The sequence below is a fragment of the Syngnathoides biaculeatus genome, chromosome 13, assembly GCF_019802595.1.
Source record: "Syngnathoides biaculeatus isolate LvHL_M chromosome 13, ASM1980259v1, whole genome shotgun sequence".
Classification (NCBI taxonomy): Eukaryota; Metazoa; Chordata; class Actinopteri; order Syngnathiformes; family Syngnathidae; genus Syngnathoides; species Syngnathoides biaculeatus.
In genome coordinates, this window is record NC_084652.1 from 8,030,085 (window position 1) to 8,054,856 (window position 24,772).

Genomic DNA, 24,772 nt, shown 5'->3' on the forward strand with positions numbered 1-24,772 from the left:
CTTTTGATAAATTACAACATTATAGCTTGCTTTTTTTTCATTACTAAAAAACAATAAAAATTTCTCAGGGTGGTGGGACTTTTATACCCATTTAATTTCAGTGAGGAAAGATGATTTGAGATAAGAGTTAATTTTGAATGGCCACTGAACGAATTGAACTCGTATCTTAAAGTGCCACCTATCATTTTAAAGACATGGATGACAGAGTGTGGTGTGGATAAACATGGCTGGCCTGCAGAAAGTCCTGACATCAACCCGGTGGGAGACCTTGGTTGTCCAACACCAGCGTGCGACCTCACAAATGCGGTTCTGGAAGGATGGTCCAAAATTTCCAGAAAGACACCTCGAAACGTCGTGGACAGCCTTTCTAGATGAATTGAAGCGATTCTATGTGAAAAAAAAGTAGCCCAAAGCCATATCGAACCCTGTGGATACACATGTGAATAAATAATTTTGCCAAGATAGTGTATTTGTTTATCTTTTTTTCTTGTTAAAAGCATTTTTTTCACAATACATACAAGATTCTTATGTAATTTAAAGACTAAAAAATCTTCTTCTTCTGCTTCTTCTTCCACTGTGCTTTGCTGAAGCTTTTTGTCCGTCGCATCAGACTAATTAGCGGGTCGGCGCGGTCCAGCCAGGTCCCGTCAGATGACGGCGTCCCGCTGCGCCTCGCACGAGTGCCATCAAAGTGTTGGAGGAGTTGGCACATTTTGCGGAGCGCGAGTGAGTTGGCAGCGGAGGCCACGGTTGGAGGGCGGCCATCTTCTGTCTCCTCTGAATGCTTTGTCGCAGGAAGTAGCCTGTTACCAAGTAGTCAGATGTCCCCCCCATGACACACACACACACACATTTTTCAATTGATTCAATAGAGTTCGTGAATTTAATTGATTTCTTAATAGTTATTTGAAATCGTTTAGAACATCTGAGGCAAGTTGAGTGACAGAAAAACTCCACACGCCCTTGTTCAAAAGCTGTTTTTGTGATGCAAAAAATAAGACAATATTTCAAAACTTTTCCAACATTATGAACTCCATAATGCAGTTTTTTTAAAAAGATTTAAACAGCACAAACATAAAATAATAAACGGGAATGTGGTTTCATATTTGTTCACACCATCATCACTGGACTGTGGCTATTTCAAATTCACATTTAAAATTATGTTAAAGGGGAATTCCAGTGGTTTGTATGAACAATGTATCCAATAACAAGCTCCGGGGCTCAGTGGAGCTCGCTCCCAGAAGCTCGGCTAACGGCTTCATCGGCTGCCGAAGCTCGGCTAACGGCTTCATCGGCAGCCGAACCTCGGCTAACGGCATCATCAGCTGCCAAAGCTAGGCTAACGGCCTCTACCGCCAAAGCTCGGCTAACGGGCTGCACCGCCGAAGCTCGGCTAACGGCCTCCCCAGACGCCAAAGCTAGGCTAACGGCCACCACCGCCGAAGCTCGGCTAACAGCCTCCCCGGCCGCTGAAGCTCGGCTAACGGCCTCCTCGGGTGCCAAATCTTGGCTAACGACCTCCACCGCCGAAGCTCAGCTAATGGCCTCCCCGGCTGTCGAAGCTTAGCTAACGGCCTCCCCGGACGCCGAAGCTCGGCTAACGGGCTCCACCGCTAAAGCTTGGCTAACAGCGTCCCCGGACGCCAAAGCTAGGCTAATGGCCTCCACCGCCGAAGCTCGGCTAACGGCGTCCCCGGCCGCTGAATCTCAGCTAACAGCCTCCCCGGCCGCCGAAGCTTGGCTAACGGCCTCCTCGGATGCCAAAGCTCGGCTAACGGGCTCCACCGCCGAAGCTCGGCTAACGGCCTCCCCGGCTGCCGAAGCTCGGCTAACGGCCTCCCCGGCCGCCGAAGCTCGGCTAACGGCCTCCTTGGATGCCAAATCTCGGCTAACGACCGCCACCGCCGAAGCTCGGCTAATGGCCTCCTTGGATGCCAAATCTCAGCTAACGACCTCCACCGCCGAAGCTCGGCTAACAGCCTCCCCGGCCGCCGTAACTCGGCTAACGGCCTCCTTGGATGGCAAAACTCAGCTAACGACCTCCGCCGCCGAAGCTCGGCTAATGGCCTACCCGGCCGTCGAAGCTCAGCTAATGGCCTCCCCGGCCGCCGAAGCTCGGCTAACGGCCTCTCCTGCCGAAGCTCGGCTCGTGGCCTCCACGGCCGCCGAAGCTCGGCTAACGGCCTCCTTGGATGCCAAATCGCGGCTAACGACCGCCACCGCCGAAGCTCGGCTAACGGCCTCCTTGGATGCCAAATCTCGGCTAACGACCTCCACCGCCGAAGCTCGGCTAACAGCCTCCCGGCTGCCGAAACTCGGCTAACGGCCTCCTTCGATGCCAAAACTCAGCTAACGACTTCTGCCGCCGAAGCTCGGCTAACGGCCTCCCCGGCCGCCGAAACTCGGCTAACGGCCTCCTTGGATGCCAAAACTCAGCTAACGACCTCCGCCGCCGAAGCTCGGCTAATGGCCTACCCGGCCATCGAAGCTCAGCTAATGGCCTCCCCGGCCGCCGAAGCTCGGCTAACGGCCTCTCCTGCCGAAGCTCGGCTCGTGGCCTCCCCGGCCGCCGAAGCTCGGCTAACAGCCTCCCTGGATGCCAAAGCTCGGCTAACGGCCTCCGCCGCCAAAACTCGGTTAACGGCCTCCCCGACCTTCGAAGCTCGGCTAACGGCCTCCGTCGCCGCCACCAAAGCTCGGCTCGCAACCCGCGTCATTCCACCCGAAGAACCATTCGAATATTCTACATTATTTCCAGCTATAGGTTCAAATGTGTATGGAAATATTCCTCCACCTTCCCGATCAACCGATACTGCTATTTCTTCATCAGATGAGGATAAATCTGAGAAATCAGCACTGAGCATAAATGGTGTCCCATGTAATCGAGCATTTGGAACGGCACGTAACACGTCACGTTCGCCCACGTAGGTCATGTGACTCGCGAAAATGGCAGCGCCCCTGAAAATCCGTAATTGTCGATAAAAATATTCTCAAAACACTATTAAATGAGAGAGGATTTAATATCAGATTGTCCAAATATTGTACACATTACTTGACCTATTGGATACATTGTGAATGCAAACCACTGGACTTCCCCTTTAAGTACGAGTCAGAGCAGACTTGCCACAATTTAAAGAGCCCCTGACTAAACTCAAATAACGTTCAGATGTTCTTGTACACTTTTCCTGACTTGTTGCTCTCAAAAAGAGGCCTGAAAATGTTGTGCAAGCCTATTCTGAACCGTAAGGTGGCGACAGAGAACCAACATGGCGTTGGAAAACCAACTCGACTCCAGTATTCTAGCAATTTGACTACAAGTAACCTGGTATGCGTATAAACTTCCTGCAGCTGCGAGTTCAAAGCTAAGTGTACTCACATGTTGCAGCTTTAACCACTTTTAGCGTTTAATTGTGTGTGTGCACAGTTACTGAACGTAATTTAATCTTTAATCCCACCATTGACTTCCCTTCTGTTACAATCCCAACAATGTGCCTCAGATTTGGATTTAATCCCTTTCTGTCGGGTGAACCCCCCCCCCCCCCCGCCCCACTCCTCCCACCTTCCCTCCCTGGGCGGGCCTGCATGAAGGTGTCGGACCCCCCCCCCCCCCCGCGCAGGCCAGCAGCCCCATTGGCCGGTGGTCGCATCGGGCCCCTCCCGGCTATTTATGGCAGACCCCAGTTCAGCGTTGAGGCCATACATGGCGGGCCTCGAGGTGGGGTCACCGAGCACCCCGAGCGACCCTCCCTGTCGGTGGGTCACCTCTCCCACTGCGTCTCAGATGATGATTACGTAAAGAAACGTGTGGACTTTATGGATTAATTGGATTATTTTTGCGGGGGGCACCCCCCAGACAGCACAAAGTATGTGTGTATAAATATTTTTTTGGGTGGGGGTCTAGTTTTTACTTCTTGGTTTTACCTGCTCACACCTGCATCTTCTGCAGCACCTGAAGAAGGAAGGAGCAAGTTCTGATCTGGATCCTGCAGGATACACGTGAGTACGATACAGTACTGTACTGTACTGCACCAGCCCGTCCTTCCTTGCTTTGAATTTATGACATATTTAAGATTAAGTCGCGGATGGACATTTTGCTCTCATGTGATATGCAACTTTAACTTATTTCTTGAAGAAAATATGAGTTTTCTTCCTGAAGCGATCCACCCCTGGAAAGTCTAACTTTATTCTAAAAAAAAAACAGATTTTATTTTTTCTTAAAAATATACAACAATGCTCTGAAAATCTAATTTTTTTTCACTAAATATTTTAAATTTAATTTCCCAAAATTAAAAAACAAGTCTAAAAAAATGGATGCATGAAAATATGTAAGTTTATTCTTGAAAAATTCACTTCTTTCAAAATAGACAATATTTTTCTTAAAGATACAGTTATTTTTTTTCTTTGTTACCTAATTTCTTTTTCTCAAGAAAATGGAATTTAAAAAAAGACAAAAATAAATATTTTTTAAAATTCCCTGCTTTATTTTCAAAACATGTTACTTTATTTATGAAAATGTAAAATTGTTTTCTGAAAAACAAAATATATTAGAAGTTTACAAGTTTTTTTCCTCCTTAAAAATAGTTATGGACAGGAGGGCAGAACTAATATATATATATATATATATATATATATATATATATATATATATATAGTTGTAAAATAGAAAAAAAATATTGAACTTTTTTTTCCCAATAATGTCTCTTTCTTAAATTAATTAGTTTTTCTTAATCAAATGTGAAATGTTTTAAAAATATCCCTGTTATTTCAAATAAACAACTATTCTTTCTCAAAATATATAACTTTTTTTTACTCTGCAATATTCCCCCAAAATATTAACTTCTATCCTAATAATGTGACTTGTTCTTGAAAATTTGACTTTTTTGTAGGATTATGACTTTTTGCTTGAACTTTTACTAGAAATATGACTTTAAAAAAGAAAAATACATGTAACTTTATTCTTGAAACTATACGACTCTTCTGAAAGAAAAATTAAATATTCAAATATTTTTTTCATGAAAGTACTGCAGTACTCTTTTCTCTAAAATATGTTTATAGGTTTTTGTTCTGAGCATTTTCTCAACAGTATGATTTTTTTTTTTACCAGTCAGAAATTATACATTAGTCTGAAAATACTGTACGTAAGTTTCGTGTACTGTACGCGATGAAAGAAAACTCATCATGATGCTCATCTTCATCAACATGAGTCCCTTTTGTTACATGTGTGTCGTTCCCAAGTGACCACATGGCCGTTGGCGAGGCGGCTTGTGCGTTCTCGTGCAAGTTGTGTGTAGCGTGCGCGGGCCGAGTCCGACGCCCGCTCGCCCCTTCAGTGGGTACAACTGCGGACGCACATAACGACGAAGTATATCAACTGTATCGGTATTGCTTGTGATGTTGCTCATTTTATAGCAACAGCGGATAAGTTTTACAAATTCACTTTACTTTTATAATTTGGGTAAACAAACACAGTGTAGCTCAGTCTCTGGCTAGTGGACGCCGAGGGCTGCGATTTGCTTCAGGAAACACGTCAAAGATGATATGAAATGGTGTCCTGCCAACGTGTCAGCAAGAAAGTAAGACCCAAAGAAACAAACAATAAATTAGCTCAGGGCTAACGCTAAGGCTAACAGTTGTGGACATTTAAATAGTCTCTCATTTGCTCTTCAGATGAAGCCGAAGCAATGATAAAAGGCATTATTATCATAATTCACGCTGTCCAAATTGTTGTTATTGTACGCATGGTTCAAAGAAGACAAATCAATACTCTTGCACATTCTTAAAAAGAAAAACATTTATGCTGTTTTATATTTTATTTTTATTTCATCATATACATTATTTTTCATGAATTGAATAATTCACTGCAAGAAGTCTGATATCTATAATCTTCAATAAAAAAAACAATAGTTATAAAATATTTATTAAAATATTTTATTTTGAAAATTGTTGATTTGTTGAAGAATTGAGTGCTAGCAAACCTTATTTGCACTTTCCTAAAAAGAAAATGTTTTTCCTCTTATACTGTATAATATCAATATTTAGTGTTTATTTTATGGGATATACTGTATCATTTGGTTGATTTGAAAGTGTTTAATTTAATTTCAAACTTTCTTTGGCACTTTCCTAAAAAGAAAATATTTTACCTTTTATACTGCATAATATCAATATTTAGTGTTTATTTTAAGGGATATACTGTATCATTTGGTTTATTTGAAAGTGTTTAATTTAATTTCAAACTTTTTTTGCACTTTCCTAAAAAGAAAATATTTTACCTCTTATACTGTATAATATAAGTATTTCATCTCTATTTTATGGGATTTACTGTATCATTTGGTTTATTCGAAACTGTTTAATTTCAAACTTTTTTATGCACTTTCCTAAAAAAAAATATTTTACCTCTTATACTGTATAATATAAATTTTTCATCTGTATTTTATGGGATTTACTGTATCATTTTGGCTTATTTGAAAGTGTTTAATTTCATTCGTCAAAATAATAATTATTATTTCAAATCATTTATTGGTGAATTTACTTCCAGCAGTTTGATGTTAAGATGAAATACAAGTGTTGACTGTTAGACATTTAACGCAAGGGAGCACATCTGGCCTCCGCCATCATTACGATGATGATGATGACGGCGATGATGATGATGTTGATGAGGAGTCCGAGCAGGAATTTGAGCTCACGAATTTAATACGGCACCACAAGCGATAACACGTTGTTCCGACGAGCATAACAACATAATGCAACATCATAGCACAATATCGTTGAGCAATAACGAGCGCAGGCACAGAGGAACATTAAGAAGTGGTGGGGTGGGGGGTGGGGTGGGGAGGTGACACAACAAGGCCGGCTGCCGTCTTGTAAACACAAGCGTCGGATGGTGGACGGGGTGACCTCCTCGCGCAGCCACTCACAACACATGTTGCCTTATTAGGGGAGAGCTGGGACAAGTGTGTGTGTGTGTGTGTGTGTGTGTGTGTGTGTGTGTGTGTGTGTGTGTGTGTGTGTGTGTGTGTGAAAGAGTGACAAAAAGCATCAGAGTCAAGTGTGATTTGACACCAGGCCACATTTTGGACTGCAACATGTGCAATATACATGATGTTTCACATATTTGCATCCATCCATCCATCCATCATTTTCTTTGCCGCTTATCCTCATGAGGGTCGCAGGGAGTACTGGAGCCTATCCCAGCTACAGGCAGGAGGTGAGGTCTATTCTGAACTGGTTCCCAGCCAATCGCAGGGCACATAGAGACAAACAGCCACACTCACAAACACACCTATGTGCAATTTAGAGTGTCCAGTTAATGTTGCATGTTTTTGGGATGTTTTTTATATATATATATATATATATATATATATATATATATATATATATGTGTGTGTGTGTGTGTGTGTGTGTATAGATATATACTGTATACAAATTAATGTTTGAAACATTACGGAAGCTTTGACAGTGCACGATTTCCTGGTACGCGATTACACCGTCGCACACATCAGAGATCGTCCACTGCAAACGGGTAGGTGTGATTGGGACAGAATGAATGAGAGAATTTTCCATCCATTCATCCATTTTCTTTGCCGCTTATCCTCACGAGGGTTGCAGGGCGTGCTGGAGCCTATCTCAGCTGTCAATGGGCAGGAGGCGGGGTACACTCTGAACTGGTTGTCAGCCAATCGCAGGGCACATCGAGACAAACAGCCGCACTCAAAATCAGACCTCGGGGCAGTTTAGAGTGTCCAATTAATGTTGCATGTTGTGAGGATCTGGGAAAAAACCGGAGTGTCTGGAGAAAACCCACGCAGGCACGAGGAGAACATGCAAACTCCACACAGGCGGGGCCGGGATTTGAACCCCGGTCCTTGGAACTGTGAGGCAAACGCTCTACAGCTGCTCCACCGTGCTGCTTTGTATTATTATTTATTTTAAATATCCATACAACCGTGTTTGCCATGAGACAAGATAGCTATGTTGCGTAAAAGAGAGCTGGGGATTTTTCATTTTTCAGACTTCTGAATTGTTGAAGTACACCGAAAAGCCGCTTGAGATGAGAAAAAACATCGAGGAACATTTCGGGATACCGAACAGCCACCAGCCGTCAGTGAAAGCCTGGAAGTAAACACCTCTTACCACACGATCCTAGACGGGATTACGGCACAAATGTGCTAGCTTGCTCATGCTAATTGACCCGCATGAAGCTTCACCTTCAGTCGGTGAACCAGGAACCACCATACAACCCCCCCCCCACCTCCTGCCCCCGCCGGCACATCGCGTCCAATCCCCTGTCCCGCTGTTTTGATCATCACGGCTAATTTCTGACTGTAATCTGATTACGCCGCTGAGCAGCTTTGGCGTCCCGCTGCGCTGTCGTTGTCCGACTTGAGTAACATTGCGACCGGTGCGTGAGGCCGGGTGGTGTCGTCGGCGTGCGGCGGCGGCGGTGCGATCGCTCGGGTGACGGTTTTGCGATCTCTGGCCTCCCGCAGTCTGTCATACTCGGGGGCTAAACATGTTCCGAAACCCTTGGATCTCTGGTTACCATGTCAACCATGTGCAGCATTGTGGCACCGGTAAGGCCTTGTGGGGACCAGGTGCCCCAACAAAATTAGCATTAGCAAAAAATATTGATTAAGACTTATATCCTAGTGATTGGTGAGTGTTTGTATTCCTTTTCCCACTTTAGGACTCGGGGTGATTAGATGTCCACTTTTCCGCAGATGTGTCCTTGTTTTTTTTAACCTAAAAAAGCATTGGGGATGGTCCAAACTAGCAACAACCATGTTGTATCGCAGGGGTGTAAAACTCATTTTTCTCGCTGGCCATATTGTTGTTCTAGTTTCCCTCAGAGGTTCTGTTCTGACTGTGGAACAAAAACATTTAATCTCATCATATTTACATCATCAATTTATGAACTAGTAGTTTTGGAATCAGAAATCAAATGTAATGTGTTTTTCAACTATTCACGTTTGGTAACACAAAAATTCTTGTAATAGCTTAACTTTATCATTTATGGTGTATGACAATTTGAAATTTTGGTACAGATTTTTCCGAGAATCATGGAAATAGACATTCTGGATTTGGCTTCGCGGGCCACATAAAATCACGTGGCGGGCCGGATCTGGTCCCCCGGGCCTTGAGTTTGACACCTGTGTTGTATCATGTCATTGAACTGTATTGATGGGCAAGCTTCAAATGTTGCGATTATTTTGCAATGTTCCACTGCTTGAAAACCTTTTTTTCATATAAGACCTGGTGATCGGTGACCAGGTATACTCTTTACCGCGAACGTGTCATCAAGACTAAGACATAACTCTAATTATGCATAACAGTATTGTGGTATTGTGGTCGAGTATTACGTCAAATGTCTTAGTTCTCAAAACCTTTTCAGGTAAGGGCTGGTGGTGACCAGTGATCTACTTTTTTTGATGATGTGTCATTGTTAAGAGACCTAAAAAGCAATCGGACAAAGTATCAGTATTGTGTCGTACGGTATCACAATACAGTATCGGTAGGCTGGCATCCACTGATACTTTTACAAGTCTGTCGATGCACCGCATGTATTATGACCACCCCGCAAATCATTTTTTTCTGCAGAGAATATTAATAGGAAACAGTCGCCGGCTAAGCTTTTCTCTGGCGGATCCGAGCTTCCTTTCGCTGGCAGCGTGCTGTCGTTTCCGAGGAAAGCTGAACTGACTTGACTTGCGCGGGGCTTTCCGAGGGGGATCGCGCGCACATTGCACGAGTCTGGCATCCGAAAAGAATACACGATAGGTTTTGACAGCCAAAGATCATATCATTATTATTATTATTATTTTTTTAAATCTGCTTGTATCCTCCTGTAGATTCAGTAAGGCCAAAAAATAGACCCAGATTTGTTCCGGTGGTGTCTAGAGCGGTAACTCAATCTGTCTGCGACAAAAAAGGAAACAACTTTACAACAGACTGCTGTGCTTGTTGTGGGAGTTGCCATGGACTCCGTATTGAGCGGCTGACGCACTATTAAACCAAACAAAAACGTCGACATCAAACATTATTCCGGAAAACTCTTGTTTCTTGTGACTCCCGTCGTAGAATCAGCGCAGGGGTATAAATCTCTGCTAAGCTACCGCGGCAACCGTTATTTAATCCCCTGTCTTGACAGTTTTCGCCGTGACCGTTGTATAATATTCCAAAGCGACCTACGAGGAATGTGTGTTTGCACACATTTGATTGACACACGTCACTTTTGACATGGGCTTCATCGTTTGAAGTAATTAGCCTTACACGTTACAAAAAGCTTTAAATTTATGACACAATTATGGTTTTTGAGTTTTAAACCAACCGGGGGCAGCAACTTATCGAACTACATAATTACAATATTTTACTGATTTGAGTTGGGTGGAGTGAGAACATAACATCCATCCATCCATTTTCTTAGCCACTTATCCTCACGAGGGTCGCGGGGAGTGCTGGAGCCTATCCCAGCTGTCAGCGCGCAGGAGGCGAGGTACACCCTGAACTGGTTGCCAGTGTTGGAGGACGCTTTTTTTTTTCCCTCCACGTGTTCGTTTAATTTCGGGTAGTGAGAATGTTGGTTATCCAAATAAAAGCTGGAGAGGATGAACAGTTTCTTCGAAGAATTTACCTCCAGAATATTCCGGGCACTTATGAGTAACAGACAATGGCTGTAGAGAGCAGATCACAAGTGCGAAGGTCCAGAGAAAGCACACATCTTTTATCTTGTCAGAAGAGCGGACCATGGGTGGGATCAAACCTGTGGCATGACATCAGGGCTTTCCACTTACACAAAAGGTTTCTGTCTCAACCGGTTCTAGCTGGCAATGGATTATTACAAATTGTCCAGTATTCAGTTCATCAAGGATAGCCTACATGCAGAGATGCGCTCAAGGACAAATCTGGCTACAGAGCAGAGCCCCACTGAGGTCATGAGGAAATTATGCAGTCATGACGAAATATGGGCATAAGACATACTTCACCACCCAATCGCAGAGCACATCGAGACACTCACACCTAGGGTGCAATTTAGAGTGTCCAATTAATGTTGCGTGTTTTTGGGATGTTGGAGGAAACCGGAGTGCCCAGAGGAAACCCACGCAGGCGGGTCCGGGATTGAACCGGGGACCTCAGAACTGTGAGACCAACACTTTCCAGCTGATCCAGTGTGACGCCGAGAACATAGCATAGGCATAGATAATAATAAATTTCAGTTTGTATTTTATAGCAAGCGATCTAACTTCCATGCCAGTCTCTCCCCAAACGGAATGACAAAAAACTCCAATTCCTGACAATTTTCTATCACCCCGTTTTCTAGTATACAATATGTGGTTCAAGTTTGGTCATTATTGGAAGAAAATCTGCTGGACAGACCCCTGAAAATGGCAAAAATGAGCTGAAAATGGCCACTTCAAGCAAAGATGGCAGATTCTGTCTTTTCATTAATGACTTTTTGGGACATTCTCATAATAGACCTGGCTCTTAAATTTCATAGTTGCTTAGGTAAACTGTCTTTGGAGGCAGGATTTTCAAACATTCTGATTCTGGCACTTGTAAGACTGTCTCAAATACGAGCACTGTTTTCTGGTCTTGACTGAGTCTTATGTCCTGTCAGGATTTGGATCAGAAGTTCTGGGCAACATTTGCAATTCGACATCATTGCCAACAGAAGCCTTGAGGTAAGGAACTGCGAACAGGGCCAACGACAGTTGGCCCCGCGTTACAAAAAGCATTTTGGTTAATATGCTAACACCAGCATTCCATTCTTTATGATTATAACGCAAGCAAGTCGCTAACTTTGAGCATGAATTCTGCACCAGTTGATTGAAACAACTCTGCCAACAACCTCAGAGCACGAAGTTAGCATTTTGGTGAACAAGCTAACCAGATCATATCATTATGTACTGACTTAATACAAGTACACAAATCTTACTAATGTGCAACAATAAATTTAAATGACTACGCAGATAACCCTGTAGCCTAATGTTCACATTTTAGTTAAAGAGTTAACAATACCAGACCATTATTTTTAAACTTCATGCTTATGATATTACGTTAGCATTGACAGCTTTATAGCCATGCTTAGCATTCAATACTCCAGATGTCTAGAACAGCTAATCCTCAAACCCTCGAAAAAAAAATCTGCATAGCATTCCAGCCATAATGCCACAAAGCTGCTTTTGTGTCATGTTTACACTGTCGCCTGCAGTTGTTTAAGCAAACCTCATACCTCTTGAGAGGAAATTCAAGATCTCGTGGATTCCTAGCGTCAAAGCTCTCTTAATACGATGCATCCTGAGCTAAAAATACTTGCTTTATATCTAAAACGTAGTCAAAGTTAGAGAACCTTTTGTCCCAAGCTGATAGGGAGTGTCAAGACTCAATGATTTTGTTCTTGAGTTGGATTTTGATGAAGCACTTGGTGATCCAATCAACAGTCATTTACCAAAAAAAAAAAAAAAAAGACCACAAGCTGCGTAGAGTCTATTCAGTTTTTTCTTCTATCCAGATTTTCATATTTGGTTCACGTTCTGACTTTTAGTTTTCAGACTGATTGCTCCCTGCGTGACAAGACCGCCCTGGTCAAGAGCGTTTCGGATACCGATGCCAAATTCCTGGTGGTCCTTCCCAAGGGTGCGCATTTATTTGTTTGGTTGCTGTTTTTTTTTTTTTTGGGAGCCATACATTTTCCCAAAACTGTTTTAACATTCAGTTTCAGAGTTGACGAAATACTTTGAAGGAGGTCCTCCGGGAGATTTCGAGATGAACAGGTATCGACTACTTGGCGCGTCACACACATACCAATATCTTCACTGATGTTTTTGACTCATGACAAGGAAAATGAAATAATCTGTGTACTAAAAATTACCAACACCGCTGACCACTCTCATAACGATATATCCAACATCTAAGGCTCCAAACCATGTGTCTGTCGTTGTACCAAGACTGACCTCTGAGAGCCAGCACAGCGCCACAGGCTACCCAGACAAGATAGAGTCATAGTAGAAGAAGCAACTGTTTTCACATTGGCTTTTTTTATTTATTATGTTGATTAGCCCGAGAACAACAGAACAACATTTTGCTCCTTTATTTGTGTTCGACAACAGGTCACTTCCTGATTGGCTGTTCTTTCATTTTATGTAACTCATGCCAACTCGGTTCTGCCAATACACAAAGATTTGCCATCATAGATTTTGAAACAGGTTCAGTCTTTAGGATTTTCTGGCTGAGAGTTTTCATTCCATATCAGGGAGGGGAAAATCACAGTTAACACATGCCACACCACCGGATTATCACTCGGGCTAATCTTTTCAAGACATCTTTAAATTGGGCCTTTGCTGGACTTGAATTAGAAGTGAGAGAAAATGCCTGAATTCAACTTTGGTACGCGTGTCCCCCACTTTAGTCGGTTCTTTGCGTCTTTACTATATCAAAAGGCTTTGCATCTCGTCTCAGGAAAGAGAGAATTGCCCGGCGTCTGGAAGGAATTGAAAGTGATGCTCCGCCAGCCTTGCTGCCCGGTGGCTTGGTCGCCAATAGAATGCTTGAGGAAGATCCGCCTCGGTACACTCGGGCCTCGGACCCCTGCGAACCTTGCGTGATGGGTAAGATGATGCTGGACTTTGCTTGAAATTGTTACCCAAAACATCATAGGGTCTTGGCTTTTTTCCTACTGCAGTGAGGCGCTTCAGCCGAGAGGAACTGGACACTCCCCAGAAACCGCTGGCATCCCCGCAACTCCAGGCCAGAGGAGGGGTCACCCAGACAGAGCCGATGTTGGTCTATGTCGAACCTGTGATGTTGTCTGCCTCATCGACGCCTTCTTACACATCCCCTGACCCTGCAAGTCTGAGTTCCAAGGCCGAGCGCATCGCTCGCTACAAGGCCGAGAGACGGCGACAGTTGTCAGAGCGCTATGGCATCGTCCTAGACCAGGAAGTGGATTTTGATTATGCACCACGCTACCGCGCTCGACTCGACCAACATGCCACTGGTCCCAGACACTTGGCCGGGAGGCAAGAAAATCTAGAAACAGAGGCGACAGATCATGAATCTGGGGGCCCATACCGCGCTGGTGTGGGCAGGGTTTACATGACGACTCACCCAGACCCTGAACCCACAGGTTCACCAGTCCCGGTCAACGCAAACCAAGCTCCGCCCCCTACACAAGACAGCAGATACTCAGAGCGGGAAAGAGCCATGAACATGGAAAACTACCAAAGACGCAGCGCACAAGAGCGTGCCTCTCGAGCTAGAACCCAGGAGTACCATGTGCCTGTACCCCAACAGCATGAGCAGCAGCAGCACCAAAATCCCACTCAACACTACCACATAGACACAACCCGTTCGGAGCCGACTCCTAATTTCAGCAGGGACTACAGCACTGCAGCGGTACCCAGCTCGCCTCGTAGCGCCCGTCGGGCCTCGCTGCCATCCACCCGCTACGGGATCTCGCCTGGGGATTTGTTCATTGAGCAGCAGGCACAGAGCATCCTCAACAGGCAGGGGTGAGTTCACAAAATGTCATGTGGGTTGTGGGACTCTCCCTTGATGTTTTGGTGTTCTGAGTAAAGCTCACTTGTATCAAACATGGTCCCGGTCCTCCCTCTATTACCTCCCCCTGTCACTGTTACCGCTCTGATACAAACTGACGTTTGTAAGTAATCAATATTTTATCAAAACAGTTAACTGTCTTAGCAAGAAGTATCCATGACGGTTTTAAATTGACCGTAGCCTTGGCGTTCCACCAAAGAGTGACTTGTCTATCAACGAAGACGGAGAGGGCAACGGTGAGACATTTGTCAGCTTGCTGTCAAGGCAGGAAGAAGCAATAAGAAGGAATCATCCTTCGTTAATTTCTACTGATCATATCACAAGTTATCGCCTCAGGCTCAGATGCTTCGGCTGCTGCAAATGAGTAATTCCTTAGTCCTTAGCGTTATGTCTGAGGTGCCGTGGGTCACGCAGTGGATTACATTAATCAAACATTGGCGATCGAGAGATGTTTGTCCCCAAACTTTAAAAAACGTTTTCAGGATACTTGAAGTGCTTGGCGAGCTAAGCCCTCGAGGCTGGTATTTTTCATGGTTACTGATCTCCCTTGTCTATGCCTTTCCCCAAGAAACAGAGTAAGTGCACAGAGGCCTTCTGAGTGGAGCACGGACAGACACTACAGCGTCAGACACAGGACTCAGGAAAACCTGCTCCCACAGGGCCCAGAACCAGGCCAGCACAGAACTGTTCCTGAACCTCGACCCATTCAAAGTCACCCTCAGTCAACTAAAGAGTATCACCCTGTCGTTGACCACCAAAACTTACCCATGTCTAAACTCCCTGCTCCATCAGAGTTTCAACCACGAAGACGAGTAAATGCTGACCAAATCTATGCCGCCCAGAAGGAGGCGAGACTAGAGGCAAGGCTAGAGGCGAGGTTGGAGGCTAAGCAAGCCTCCCAAAAAGAAGTCCACACAGAAGGTTTGATGAAAAGTCGGAAAGCTGTGTTGCCGTCTGAGATCCGTCGGCGAGAAAAGACGGTGGATGATCCTCAAAGAGGTCTAAGTGAAAACATGGAGTGGCAGAGCTACAGCCAGGAGCAGAGGAGGATGAGTCGAAGAGTCGACGAATGCTGGGATGAACCCAGAGAGGGAAGGTGGGAGAGGAACACGGAGCAGATCGGAGCGCGAGGCAGGCACCGTCACTCTGGTCACGAGGCTCAAGAGCACAGAGTGTGTGCACCCGTGCACCCGGAGAATGCCTCAGAAACCATAGACCATCCAGAGTCACTCATGTTACACACAGAAAGTGCTGAAGAAGAGCTCCCACGACAGGATCAGTACGGCTCGTTAAGGAATTCTCAAGAGCCCAAAGAAGAACATGAGCCAAGACAAGTAAGTCATTTGAAGAGAGTGGAGGAGGCTAAGCAAAATGAAGTCTCTGAGTCTCAAGGACAGCAGGAATTCCAGAGGAGTGACTCAGCTGTTTACCTTCAGAAGGGTTCGTCGTTACCCCAGGCCAAGCACAAAAGCACAGAGGCAGGTGGAGGACCAAAACCCAAGACTCGAACCCGCTCCATGTCAGACATTGGCATCTGCCGGCATTCCGTCACGTTCCGGATGGAGAAGGCCCGGGAGACCTCATCCAGGCCCTCAGGGGTGGCTAATGGGGAGATGGGTACATTGGACATGCGGGTATCGGTTGCCCAACTGCGGCATTCTTACCTGGAAAACGCCAACAGGAAACCCGACTTGTAGGTTTGCCGGCGTTGGCGTTGTTGTGTTCCATTGCACGACTAACTCTGCAGTAGGATGCGAGTAAACTTCATATTATATCATACAAGAGCAGTCAGAGAGTGTAGCGCTCTGCCGAGGCGAGCATCTGGGATGTTAATACCTGAGCCGAGATCCTTAGAAGATCCTGCAGAAACTCAGCAAAGGACAACCGTTGATCGATGAAGGTTAATCTGAATTTCAATATCAATCAAATGAGGAACTGAGATCAAATCAGGCTTGAACTTGGTTCTTCTGGAACTGCTTTTAACATTGGCAAATAATCCAGTGAAATTCCTCTTAGCGGAGCTAACAAAGTGCAAGAACATATTTTGTGGTTGTGGCGATGTGATGGTGATCATTTGAAACCCAAACACGAGAACGAGGAACGGTTATCTCGGTTTTGAAATCCTAATTTGGAACTGTAACCCTTATTTTGAATCCCAATTGGATAGATTTGTAGTTGTCTGCCCACTTCAAGGGATGTCATGAATAATTAACAATACATTTGAAGTAATAAATATTCGCAACATATAAACGTAAACCGTTGAAATTCTCCTTGGCAGACATAAAAAACTGAGAAAATGAGCATGTGCAAAGTTTTGTCTGTCTTCCTCTGCTTGCTAAGTGTGGCTAACCGCTAACCACAATTGCTCGACTGCCCATTTGGATCGTCAACTGAATTTCTACTCTGCGTCATTCTTTGTCCTTGACAATAAAGTGAGGGTAGCCAGTCCCTGGCGATGGAGGCGGACCCCGCGACGGGTAGCAATGACCCCCGGGGGGACCGGGCGCCGCGGAGGCCGCGCCGCTACATCACACCAGGGGACGGACGCACGTCCGAGAGATGTCGGACTCAACCCATCACGTCTGCGGAACGTCTGGAGACCGACAGGTGCCAGGACGAAGTCCTCGCGGGAGATTTTGAGAAACCTCTGGAGTTCCAATACTGACTGGATGCTTCCCCCCCCCCCCCCCCCACAGGTCCCATTGCAGTCCTGCGCAGCTGCAGGATGTTGAAGGTGACTATTAATCTTACCACGCACATTTCTGCATTTGCAGGATATCCCCGACAACCTAACCCAGGCTTCAAACCCTATTTTTCAAATTTACCCTAGTTTGAAACCCCAACATTGACTTCGAACTCTAATGTTGAAAACATGAACCGAGGCTTTAGCCCCTAATTTGAAACCCAGAATGGAAACCTTATCCTTGTTTGAAATCATTACTTGAAAACTTAACCCTATTTTAAACTTTTACACAGTTTTGAAACCCGAACCATTGTATAAAACCCAATTTTTTTCCCCTGTCTCACTTCGCAGTGGATGAAGAAAAACTGGACGAGCGAGCCAAGATGAGCGTGGCGGCCAAGCGCTCACTTTTCAGGGTAACCGATTTAACACCGGTACGCGCACGTCTTCGTGTGCCGTTCCATGGAAAAGTCGACACTTCCTCTCTCGTCAGGAGTTGGAGAAGACCTCGGAGGGCGGAATTCCCAAGCCTCGCTCTCGAAATGCCGCCGTGGAACGTCGTCTGAGGAGGGTCCAGGACCGCTCGCACACTCAGCCCGTCACCAGCAAGAAAGTGCTCGATGGCTGCAGGTTCGAATATTGTGCCGGGAACCAGCGGGAGGAAGCAAAATATTCACCAATCATGGCTTTATTTAATTTTTTGTTGTCGGTTCGAAGAATGAATGGAGTCGAACATGTTGCTTTGTGGGCCAAAATCTAAACCGACATCTTCCGGACCAATCTGAAAAAAAAAAAAAAAAAAAAAAACATATGTGGAAAGTGTATTTAGCATTATTTTTGTTATCCTTTTTTCAGTACCAGCCTCTAAACCGCTATCTTCCAGTCCAATCTGAAAAATACATATATGGAAGTGTAATTAGCATTATTTTTTCTGTGTTTTTCCCCCATTTTATTACATTTCATCCCCCAAATTGTTGTTGTGCCAAGTTATCAAAAGTACGAGAATTGACTAAAAAAAATAAAGATCTTTGCTTTTGTAATGAACCTAAAAAGTAAAAGTGATTCTTCTCTCTGGTGTTCCAAACACCTAGTTTTCAAGGACTTAAAGATCATTTTTTTATTAATATCAAGGAGCTGTCACCTGTGCCTGGTCTGTATTTTTTATAATTTATTTTTTCCCCCTTCCGGTACTCAGTGAGCCTTCTACGTTGTCACATGCTGTGGGAAACCAAACCGGCAGCACCGGCAGTTCAACCGTCGTCAGCACCACTGTGACCACTACCAGGTAATGCAGCACAATAATAAGGACTGACTTCGAAACCTCTTTTGAGAAACATTTTTTAAACCCTAATTTGAAAGCATGTTTTTCGGTTGAACACCTCCCCCAGGCTTGAAAGATCCATTTATAGAACGCCAACGCTGGCTTGAAACGATAAACTGAGACCACATCTTTGGATCCAAATCCTAATATGAACTCAAAACCTTGTTTGAAGCCCTAATTTAACTTGAAACCCCCAATTCGAAACCCAAACCTTTGAACCCCTTGAAACACCAATCTGAAAACATCACCCTAATTTTAAAAACTAATTAGAAAGTTCACCTTGACTTCCAACCCTTATTTAAAACCCTAACAACACAAAAACAAGTCTTGGTATAACCCAGTGTTTATGATAATACTATAGAAAATTTTGCCACTTAGGTGATGGTAATGATATCCATCCATCCATTTTTTTTTTGCTGCTTATCCTTATGAGGGTCATGGGGATTGCTGGAGCCTATCCCAGCTGTCAACGGGCAGGAGGCGGGGTAGACCCTGAACTGGTTGCCAGCCAATCGCAGGGCACGTAGACACAATCACACCTCGGGGCAATTTAAAATGTCCAATTAATGTTTTTGGGATGTGGGAGGAAACCGGACTGCCCGGAGAAAACCCACACAGGCACAGAGAGAACATGCAAACTCCAAACAGGCGGGGCCAGGATTGAACCCGGGAACTCAGAACTGCGAGGCCAACGCTTCATCAGCGTGCCGCCAATGATAATAATAATTTCAGCAAATTAAATTTTTTTAAGATTGGACACACAGATTTCACGCTGTCTTGCCCCTGGGTGGTCCACCCCCACCGCCCAGTGCCTTGGTGCACCTTATAGGGGATGAAGCTACTGTTTACCCAGTACTTCGCCACTGATGATCCGCAGCATTCCTGGTAGCAGGATTCTTTGCATTCCTACAAGGTCATAAATTCCATATTTGAGAAATTGGGCACCAGAAACAAACATACCCTTGCCATCTTTGAAACAGCTTATGATACGTTTCACAAACTTCTCCAGAGAAAGTCTGCGACGTACAACTTTATTTGACACACAGTATTCCATAAACGGCGGCACGGTGGTTCAGCTGCAAAGGGTTGGCCTCGCAGTTCTGAGGTCCCTGGTTCAGTACCGTCATCCCCGGCCTACAGAACGCACCTGGTTATAAGCCTCGGTACACAGAAAGGGTTTAACGCTTGCGCGGCTGTGTACCGAGGCTTATAACCAGGTGCGCTAACGCTAGCGTTAGCTCGATAATGCTAGCGCTGCATCACCGTATAAACCGCAGGGTTGAAAGCGTGTGAAAAAAAAATTACGATATAAAACAAAAACTGGCCAAATAGAGGTCACAAAAAAATATTATTGTATTGCAAAAATTGTGTAAATATCTGAAAAAGGAACAACAACAAATAATAAGCAAGTTTGTCTCGGCTTGCCCCATTAAAATACAACAACAAAACTCCCAAATCCCCTTTTTTCATAGATGTCTTTTTTTTGGGGCGGGGGGGATATTTTGTTTTTTTATAGTTTCTTTATGGCGATATAGTGGATCAGCTGGAAAGCGTTGGCCTCACAGTTCTGAGACCCCGGGTTCAATCCTGGCCCCCGGCTGTGTGGAGTTTGCATGTTCTCCCCGTGCCTGCGTGGGTTTTCTCCGGGCACTCCGGTTTCCTCCCACATCCCATAAACATGCAACATTAATTGGACCCTCTAAATTGCCCATAGGTGTGCTTGTGAGTGCGTCAGTTATTCTCGATGTGCCCTGCGATTGGCAGGCAACCAGTTCAGGGTGCACGTTGACAGCCGGGATAGGCTCCAGCACTCCCTGCGACCCTTGTGAGGATAAGCGGCTAAAAAAAAAATGGATGGATGATGGATATTTCATAAACATGTCGATGTTGGCCATCGGGATACATTTGAATCCCCCAAACTTTTTTTGGGAAGCCTAAACCTGCCTTTGACCCCAAATTTGGAACCCCGATCTTTGCTTCAAACTGAAATTTGAAACCCTAACCCTCATGGTTGAAACCCAAATTTGCATCGCTAACCCAGGCTTAAAACACAAAGCCCGTTTTACTTCGTAAACAAATTTTCGGGGTGTTCAGCTTCAAATTCACGTAAAATCCTCTGACCGCGGTCTCCGTTCCAGTGTCCAAGCAACGGCAGCCGTCCAGGAGAAGGTCCGGGAGACCCAGGAGGACGGAACGCCCGAAGCGGAGGGCGACGACTTATCCACACTCAGCTTGGCCGAGAAGATGGCCCTTTTCAATCGGCTCGCCCATCCCGCCGATGAAACGGTGCCGAAGGGCGACACCTCCCGTCAGCGTCGCGCTCTCGCCCGCTTTCAGACGCAGCCCATTACCCAGGGCGAAGTGGAGCAGGTACTTTGTCTGTACATTTTATACATGACTGCCAAAAAATTGGGATATAGCCTACAATCCATTTTACGTTCAGTTTTCACCCAAAATCCCAACATCCCTACATTTTTCTACTGCACATAATGTTCCATCATATTCCATAAATAAGCAGCTGGTGTCCACGCAGGCGACTGAGCCCCCGCTCGGCTCCTCAGACGGCCAAATTGAGTCCGAGCCGGAAGAACACGTAAGGTCCTCGAAGCAGATTGGATGCATTTGAATGAGCTTTTTTTCTACCAACAGCGTCTTGTCTCGATTTGGATCGATCTCGCCTCGTTGTTAGCCAGAACTAAGTGCCGAACGAGAGTTGGCATACAACGCGGACCACAAGTGTTGTTATGTGATTCCCTGTCGTGAAGTTTGTTTACTTCTTGCTGGTTTAATGCATAACAAGCATGAGATGTCCTGCTAGGGATAAGGTGCATGTTCGTGGCAATGGATGACCCAATACCTTTATCCAGACTTCACTTTTGACTTCCTGCAGGTGTCGCAATACTTTTGAACATTATCCATCCATGCATTTTCTTTGCCGCTTATCCTCACAAGCGGCGCAGGGAGTGCTGGAGCCTATCCCAGCTGTTAACGGGCAGGAGGCGCGGTACACCCTGAACTGGTTGCCAGCCAATCGCAGGGCACATAGAGACAAACAACCAATCGCATTCATAATCACACCTTGGGGCAATTTAGAATGTCCGATTAATGTTGCATGTTTTTGGGAGGTGGGAGGAAACCGGAGTGCCCGGAGAAAACCCACGCAGGCACGGGGGGAACATACAAACTCCACACAGGCGCGGCCGGGATTTGAACCCCAGCACTCCGACCAGTTGCTCTAATGTCCCAGCTGTTTTGAACATGTATATCAGGGGTGTCGAACTCGATTTTTGTCGCGGGCCACATTGTAGTCCCTCAGAGGGCTGTTATGAATGTGAAAACGTGAAAATCTTTCACTTTGTCATATTTACAGATGAAATTTATGAGCTAATTTTGTACTCACAAATCAAGGGTAATGGGTTTTTGAACTATTGTTGTTTGGGCACAGGATATTGCTTGCAATATCTAAATGTTATCATTTATGATATGGCGATTTGAAACTTTCGTACAGACTTTTGTTTTAAAAATCATGGAAGTTGATTCACATAATTCTCCTTTGCGGGCCACATCAACTCATAGGGCTGGCCAAGATTTGGCCCCCGGGCCTTGAGTTTGACACCTGTGATGTATATTAAACATGTCTCATCGCCTACAACAAAATTAAAAAAATAATATCGTTATTAACAAAACAAACAAAGAAGAAACAAAGAGTGGAGCAGAAGTTGTGCTTTTCACCTGTGGCAGATGTGTCTAAATTTATGAATTATGATTTTTTTTTTTTTATTTTATTTATAGGTAAAACACAGCAGTCAAGTCAAACTCGAACCCCTCCCGGTCTCCGAGGTCCACTCCATGCCAGTCACCCCCTCGCAAGCCTCTGTCACCACGGCAACCGCGACGCCTCCTCGGAGCGGCAGCGGCATCGCTCGCGAGGGGAGCCCCGCCCCCCGGCAACGGTCGCCCGGCAACGCTGAGGACCGCCAGGAGAGGGCGTCGCGGTACCTCTCCGCGAACCGGAGCGCGGGGGATCCGGGCCACCCCGACCTCCTCCCCGGCAGCTCGGACCGACCGGGGGTTCTCCCCGCGCCCGCCCCTCCTTCCGGCATTCTTCGCCGGCAGCAGACGCGGGAGGACGAGGAGGAGGAGGAGGAGGAGGAGCGTCCTGGAGCGAGAGTTGTCGGGAATATCAGGGAGGAAAACGCGGAGGGTGGAGGAACAGGAGGAGGCAGCCATCACCTGGAAGCGGAGGCAGAAGGGGACAGCCGCACCCGGAGCCAAGAAGGACTCTCAGGTAGGAGACTAGATCACTTGGTGCAGATTATCCTCATTGTGCTCCCACGCATCCTTGCTCGCCAAGCGCACACTTCCCTTCGCAGGGGGTGGGGGGGGGGTAAAGGAAGGAGGAGGAGAGACGCATCTCATTCATATTCCGCTGTGCCGCGTGGATCCCTTTGTCCCCAAAGACTCGGAGGTGGCAACACGGTCGGGTGGTCGCGGGCAGTCAAATCCCGCCTACTCCACGCAAGGACACAACACAAGCCGCTCGTCCCCGACGTTTTACGATGTGGCCGCTCTTAAAAGGGGGTCGTCGGTCCCTCGAGTCGGCGTCACCGGGTCAGATTGACCGCCGCTGAAGACGATCGGCGCCATTAAAAAAAAAAAAAATGGGAACGTTTTGAATTTGAGCATTCGCACATCCGTTCGCGACCACGGATAGCGCAGCAGTTCACATTTCTGGACGGCCGTGCCGCCTCCTTGTTTGTCTGAAGGTTTTCTGCCACGAACTGGTGAATAGCTCAGTCACCCGTGTGGTACCATGGTTTTAGTTTTATAGGTTAGGGGTTCGGGTTAAGTCCCGGGACAAACCAAGTTAAGAGACAGAAGGTATTGACTTGTGCAACTAGTTGTCATGAGCGGTCGACAGTCAAAATCTGAATTGCGGGTAAGTGCTGTTCAAAAATATCGTGTTGTGCTACGTGATACTTGCACCTCCAAGACAAATTTGCATATTCTGGACTGGTAAGATGATGCCGTAAACCCATAAGCAACTCAGCGGCATCTGGGAAGTTCAAATCTTAGACTTCAGGGGACGGTATGGATGCGTAACTAAGGTGGTAGGATTAGTGCTTTATGTTATGGTTAGGCTTAGAGTTGGACCTGGTCTTACGAGCTCAGACCCATCGAGTATTTTGTGTATCCCGTTTTCAGAACTGCAGGATCGACCGGCGTCACCGAGACCCGTGATAACCAAAGTGTCCTCGGCGGTCGCATCTCACGTGTCAGTAGTCCAGCAGACCCGCCCTGCGATCCGAGCTCGGCAAAGTCCACCCAAGCCCTTCCTGCTTCAGACCCCCGCAGAGTCCCTAAAGCCCCAGGTGTACGTCCAGTCATCCCAGTCCCCACCGACGTATCCCAAACCGTTCGCTCAGCCCCAGCAGAGCCAGGCCAAACCTCAGGAACTCCTCCCCAAGCCTTACATTCAACCGGTCCCCCAGCCTGTGCCCAAACTCCAATTGCCTCCGCCGACACCGCCAAAACCTCAAGGCTTCCACCAGGGGCTGGTCAAGTCTCAGTCGCTGCCGCTGGAGCACAGCGACGACTACAACAGACTCAGCGTCCATCAGGGTGTCCTGCTGCCCCCCGTGGGTTCGGCAGACCAGCTTCCTTACGGCATGTCCAGCAAACAGATGTCCATCAAAGAGAGGTGAGGTGACCGATGATTTACGTCCACATGCATGAGAGGACTGAGGGGGTGTTGATCTGTTAGAACAGGGGTGTCAAACTCATTTTTGTCGCGGGCCGCATAGGACTTCCCGTTTCCCCTCAGAGGTCCGTTATGACTGTGAAATTATAAAAACCTTTCATCGCTTCATCATATTTACACCTTAAATTTATGGACTAGGTTCAGAATCCGAAATGAAAGGTAATGGGTTTGTCAACTATTGTTGATGTTTGGTCACACAAAAATGATTGCGATATCTCAACGTTATCGTTTATGGTATGACGATTTGAAATTATGGTCCAGATTTGAACAAGAATCATGAAGGTCGACGCATATGATTTCCCCTCACGAGCCACATAAAATCGTGTGGCGGGCCGGATCTGACTCCCAGGCCTCGAGTTTGACACCTGTGTCGTCACTGCTATCGTTTATGATGTGAAAATTGGGAATTTTGGTCCATATTCGAACAAGAATCATAGTGGTTGATACGTACGATTTG

The 24,772-nt window shown here is 45.9% G+C and overlaps 1 protein-coding gene and 1 long non-coding RNA gene across 10 annotated transcripts in view; one reads left to right on the plus strand and one right to left on the minus strand.

Moving 5' to 3' along the window:
* Positions 1–81: 81 nt before the first annotated feature.
* LOC133510378 (uncharacterized) lies at positions 82–3,513 on the minus strand. Its single transcript, XR_009797587.1, has 3 exons — positions 3,377–3,513; positions 519–803; positions 82–425 (listed from the first exon to the last, which is right to left on the minus strand). It is a non-coding gene; the product is annotated as an uncharacterized LOC133510378 (long non-coding RNA).
* A 186-nt stretch (positions 3,514–3,699) lies between these two features.
* Positions 3,700–24,772, plus strand: part of LOC133510948 (supervillin-like) — a 39,713-nt gene continuing 18,640 nt past the window's right edge. For 5 of the 9 annotated variants that reach the window (XM_061839471.1, XM_061839465.1, XM_061839470.1 and 2 more), the window contains exons 1-14: positions 3,700–3,996; positions 11,612–11,675; positions 12,539–12,630; positions 12,710–12,767; positions 13,453–13,601; positions 13,676–14,504; positions 16,984–17,157; positions 17,247–17,284; positions 17,585–17,649; positions 17,727–17,863; positions 18,429–18,518; positions 20,693–20,924; positions 22,347–22,842; positions 23,760–24,255. In XM_061839471.1, the coding sequence (XP_061695455.1) occupies positions 12,760–12,767; positions 13,453–13,601; positions 13,676–14,504; positions 16,984–17,157; positions 17,247–17,284; positions 17,585–17,649; positions 17,727–17,863; positions 18,429–18,518; positions 20,693–20,924; positions 22,347–22,842; positions 23,760–24,255 (2,714 nt within the window). In that variant the 5' untranslated portion in view covers positions 3,700–3,996; positions 11,612–11,675; positions 12,539–12,630; positions 12,710–12,759. Of the gene's footprint in view, positions 3,997–11,611; positions 11,676–12,538; positions 12,631–12,709; positions 12,768–13,095; positions 13,381–13,452; positions 13,602–13,675; positions 14,505–16,983; positions 17,158–17,246; positions 17,285–17,584; positions 17,650–17,726; positions 17,864–18,428; positions 18,519–20,692; positions 20,925–22,346; positions 22,843–23,759; positions 24,256–24,772 lie in introns of those variants that run through there. The other 4 variants (XM_061839466.1, XM_061839469.1, XM_061839468.1 and 1 more) reach the window with 4 other exon arrangements.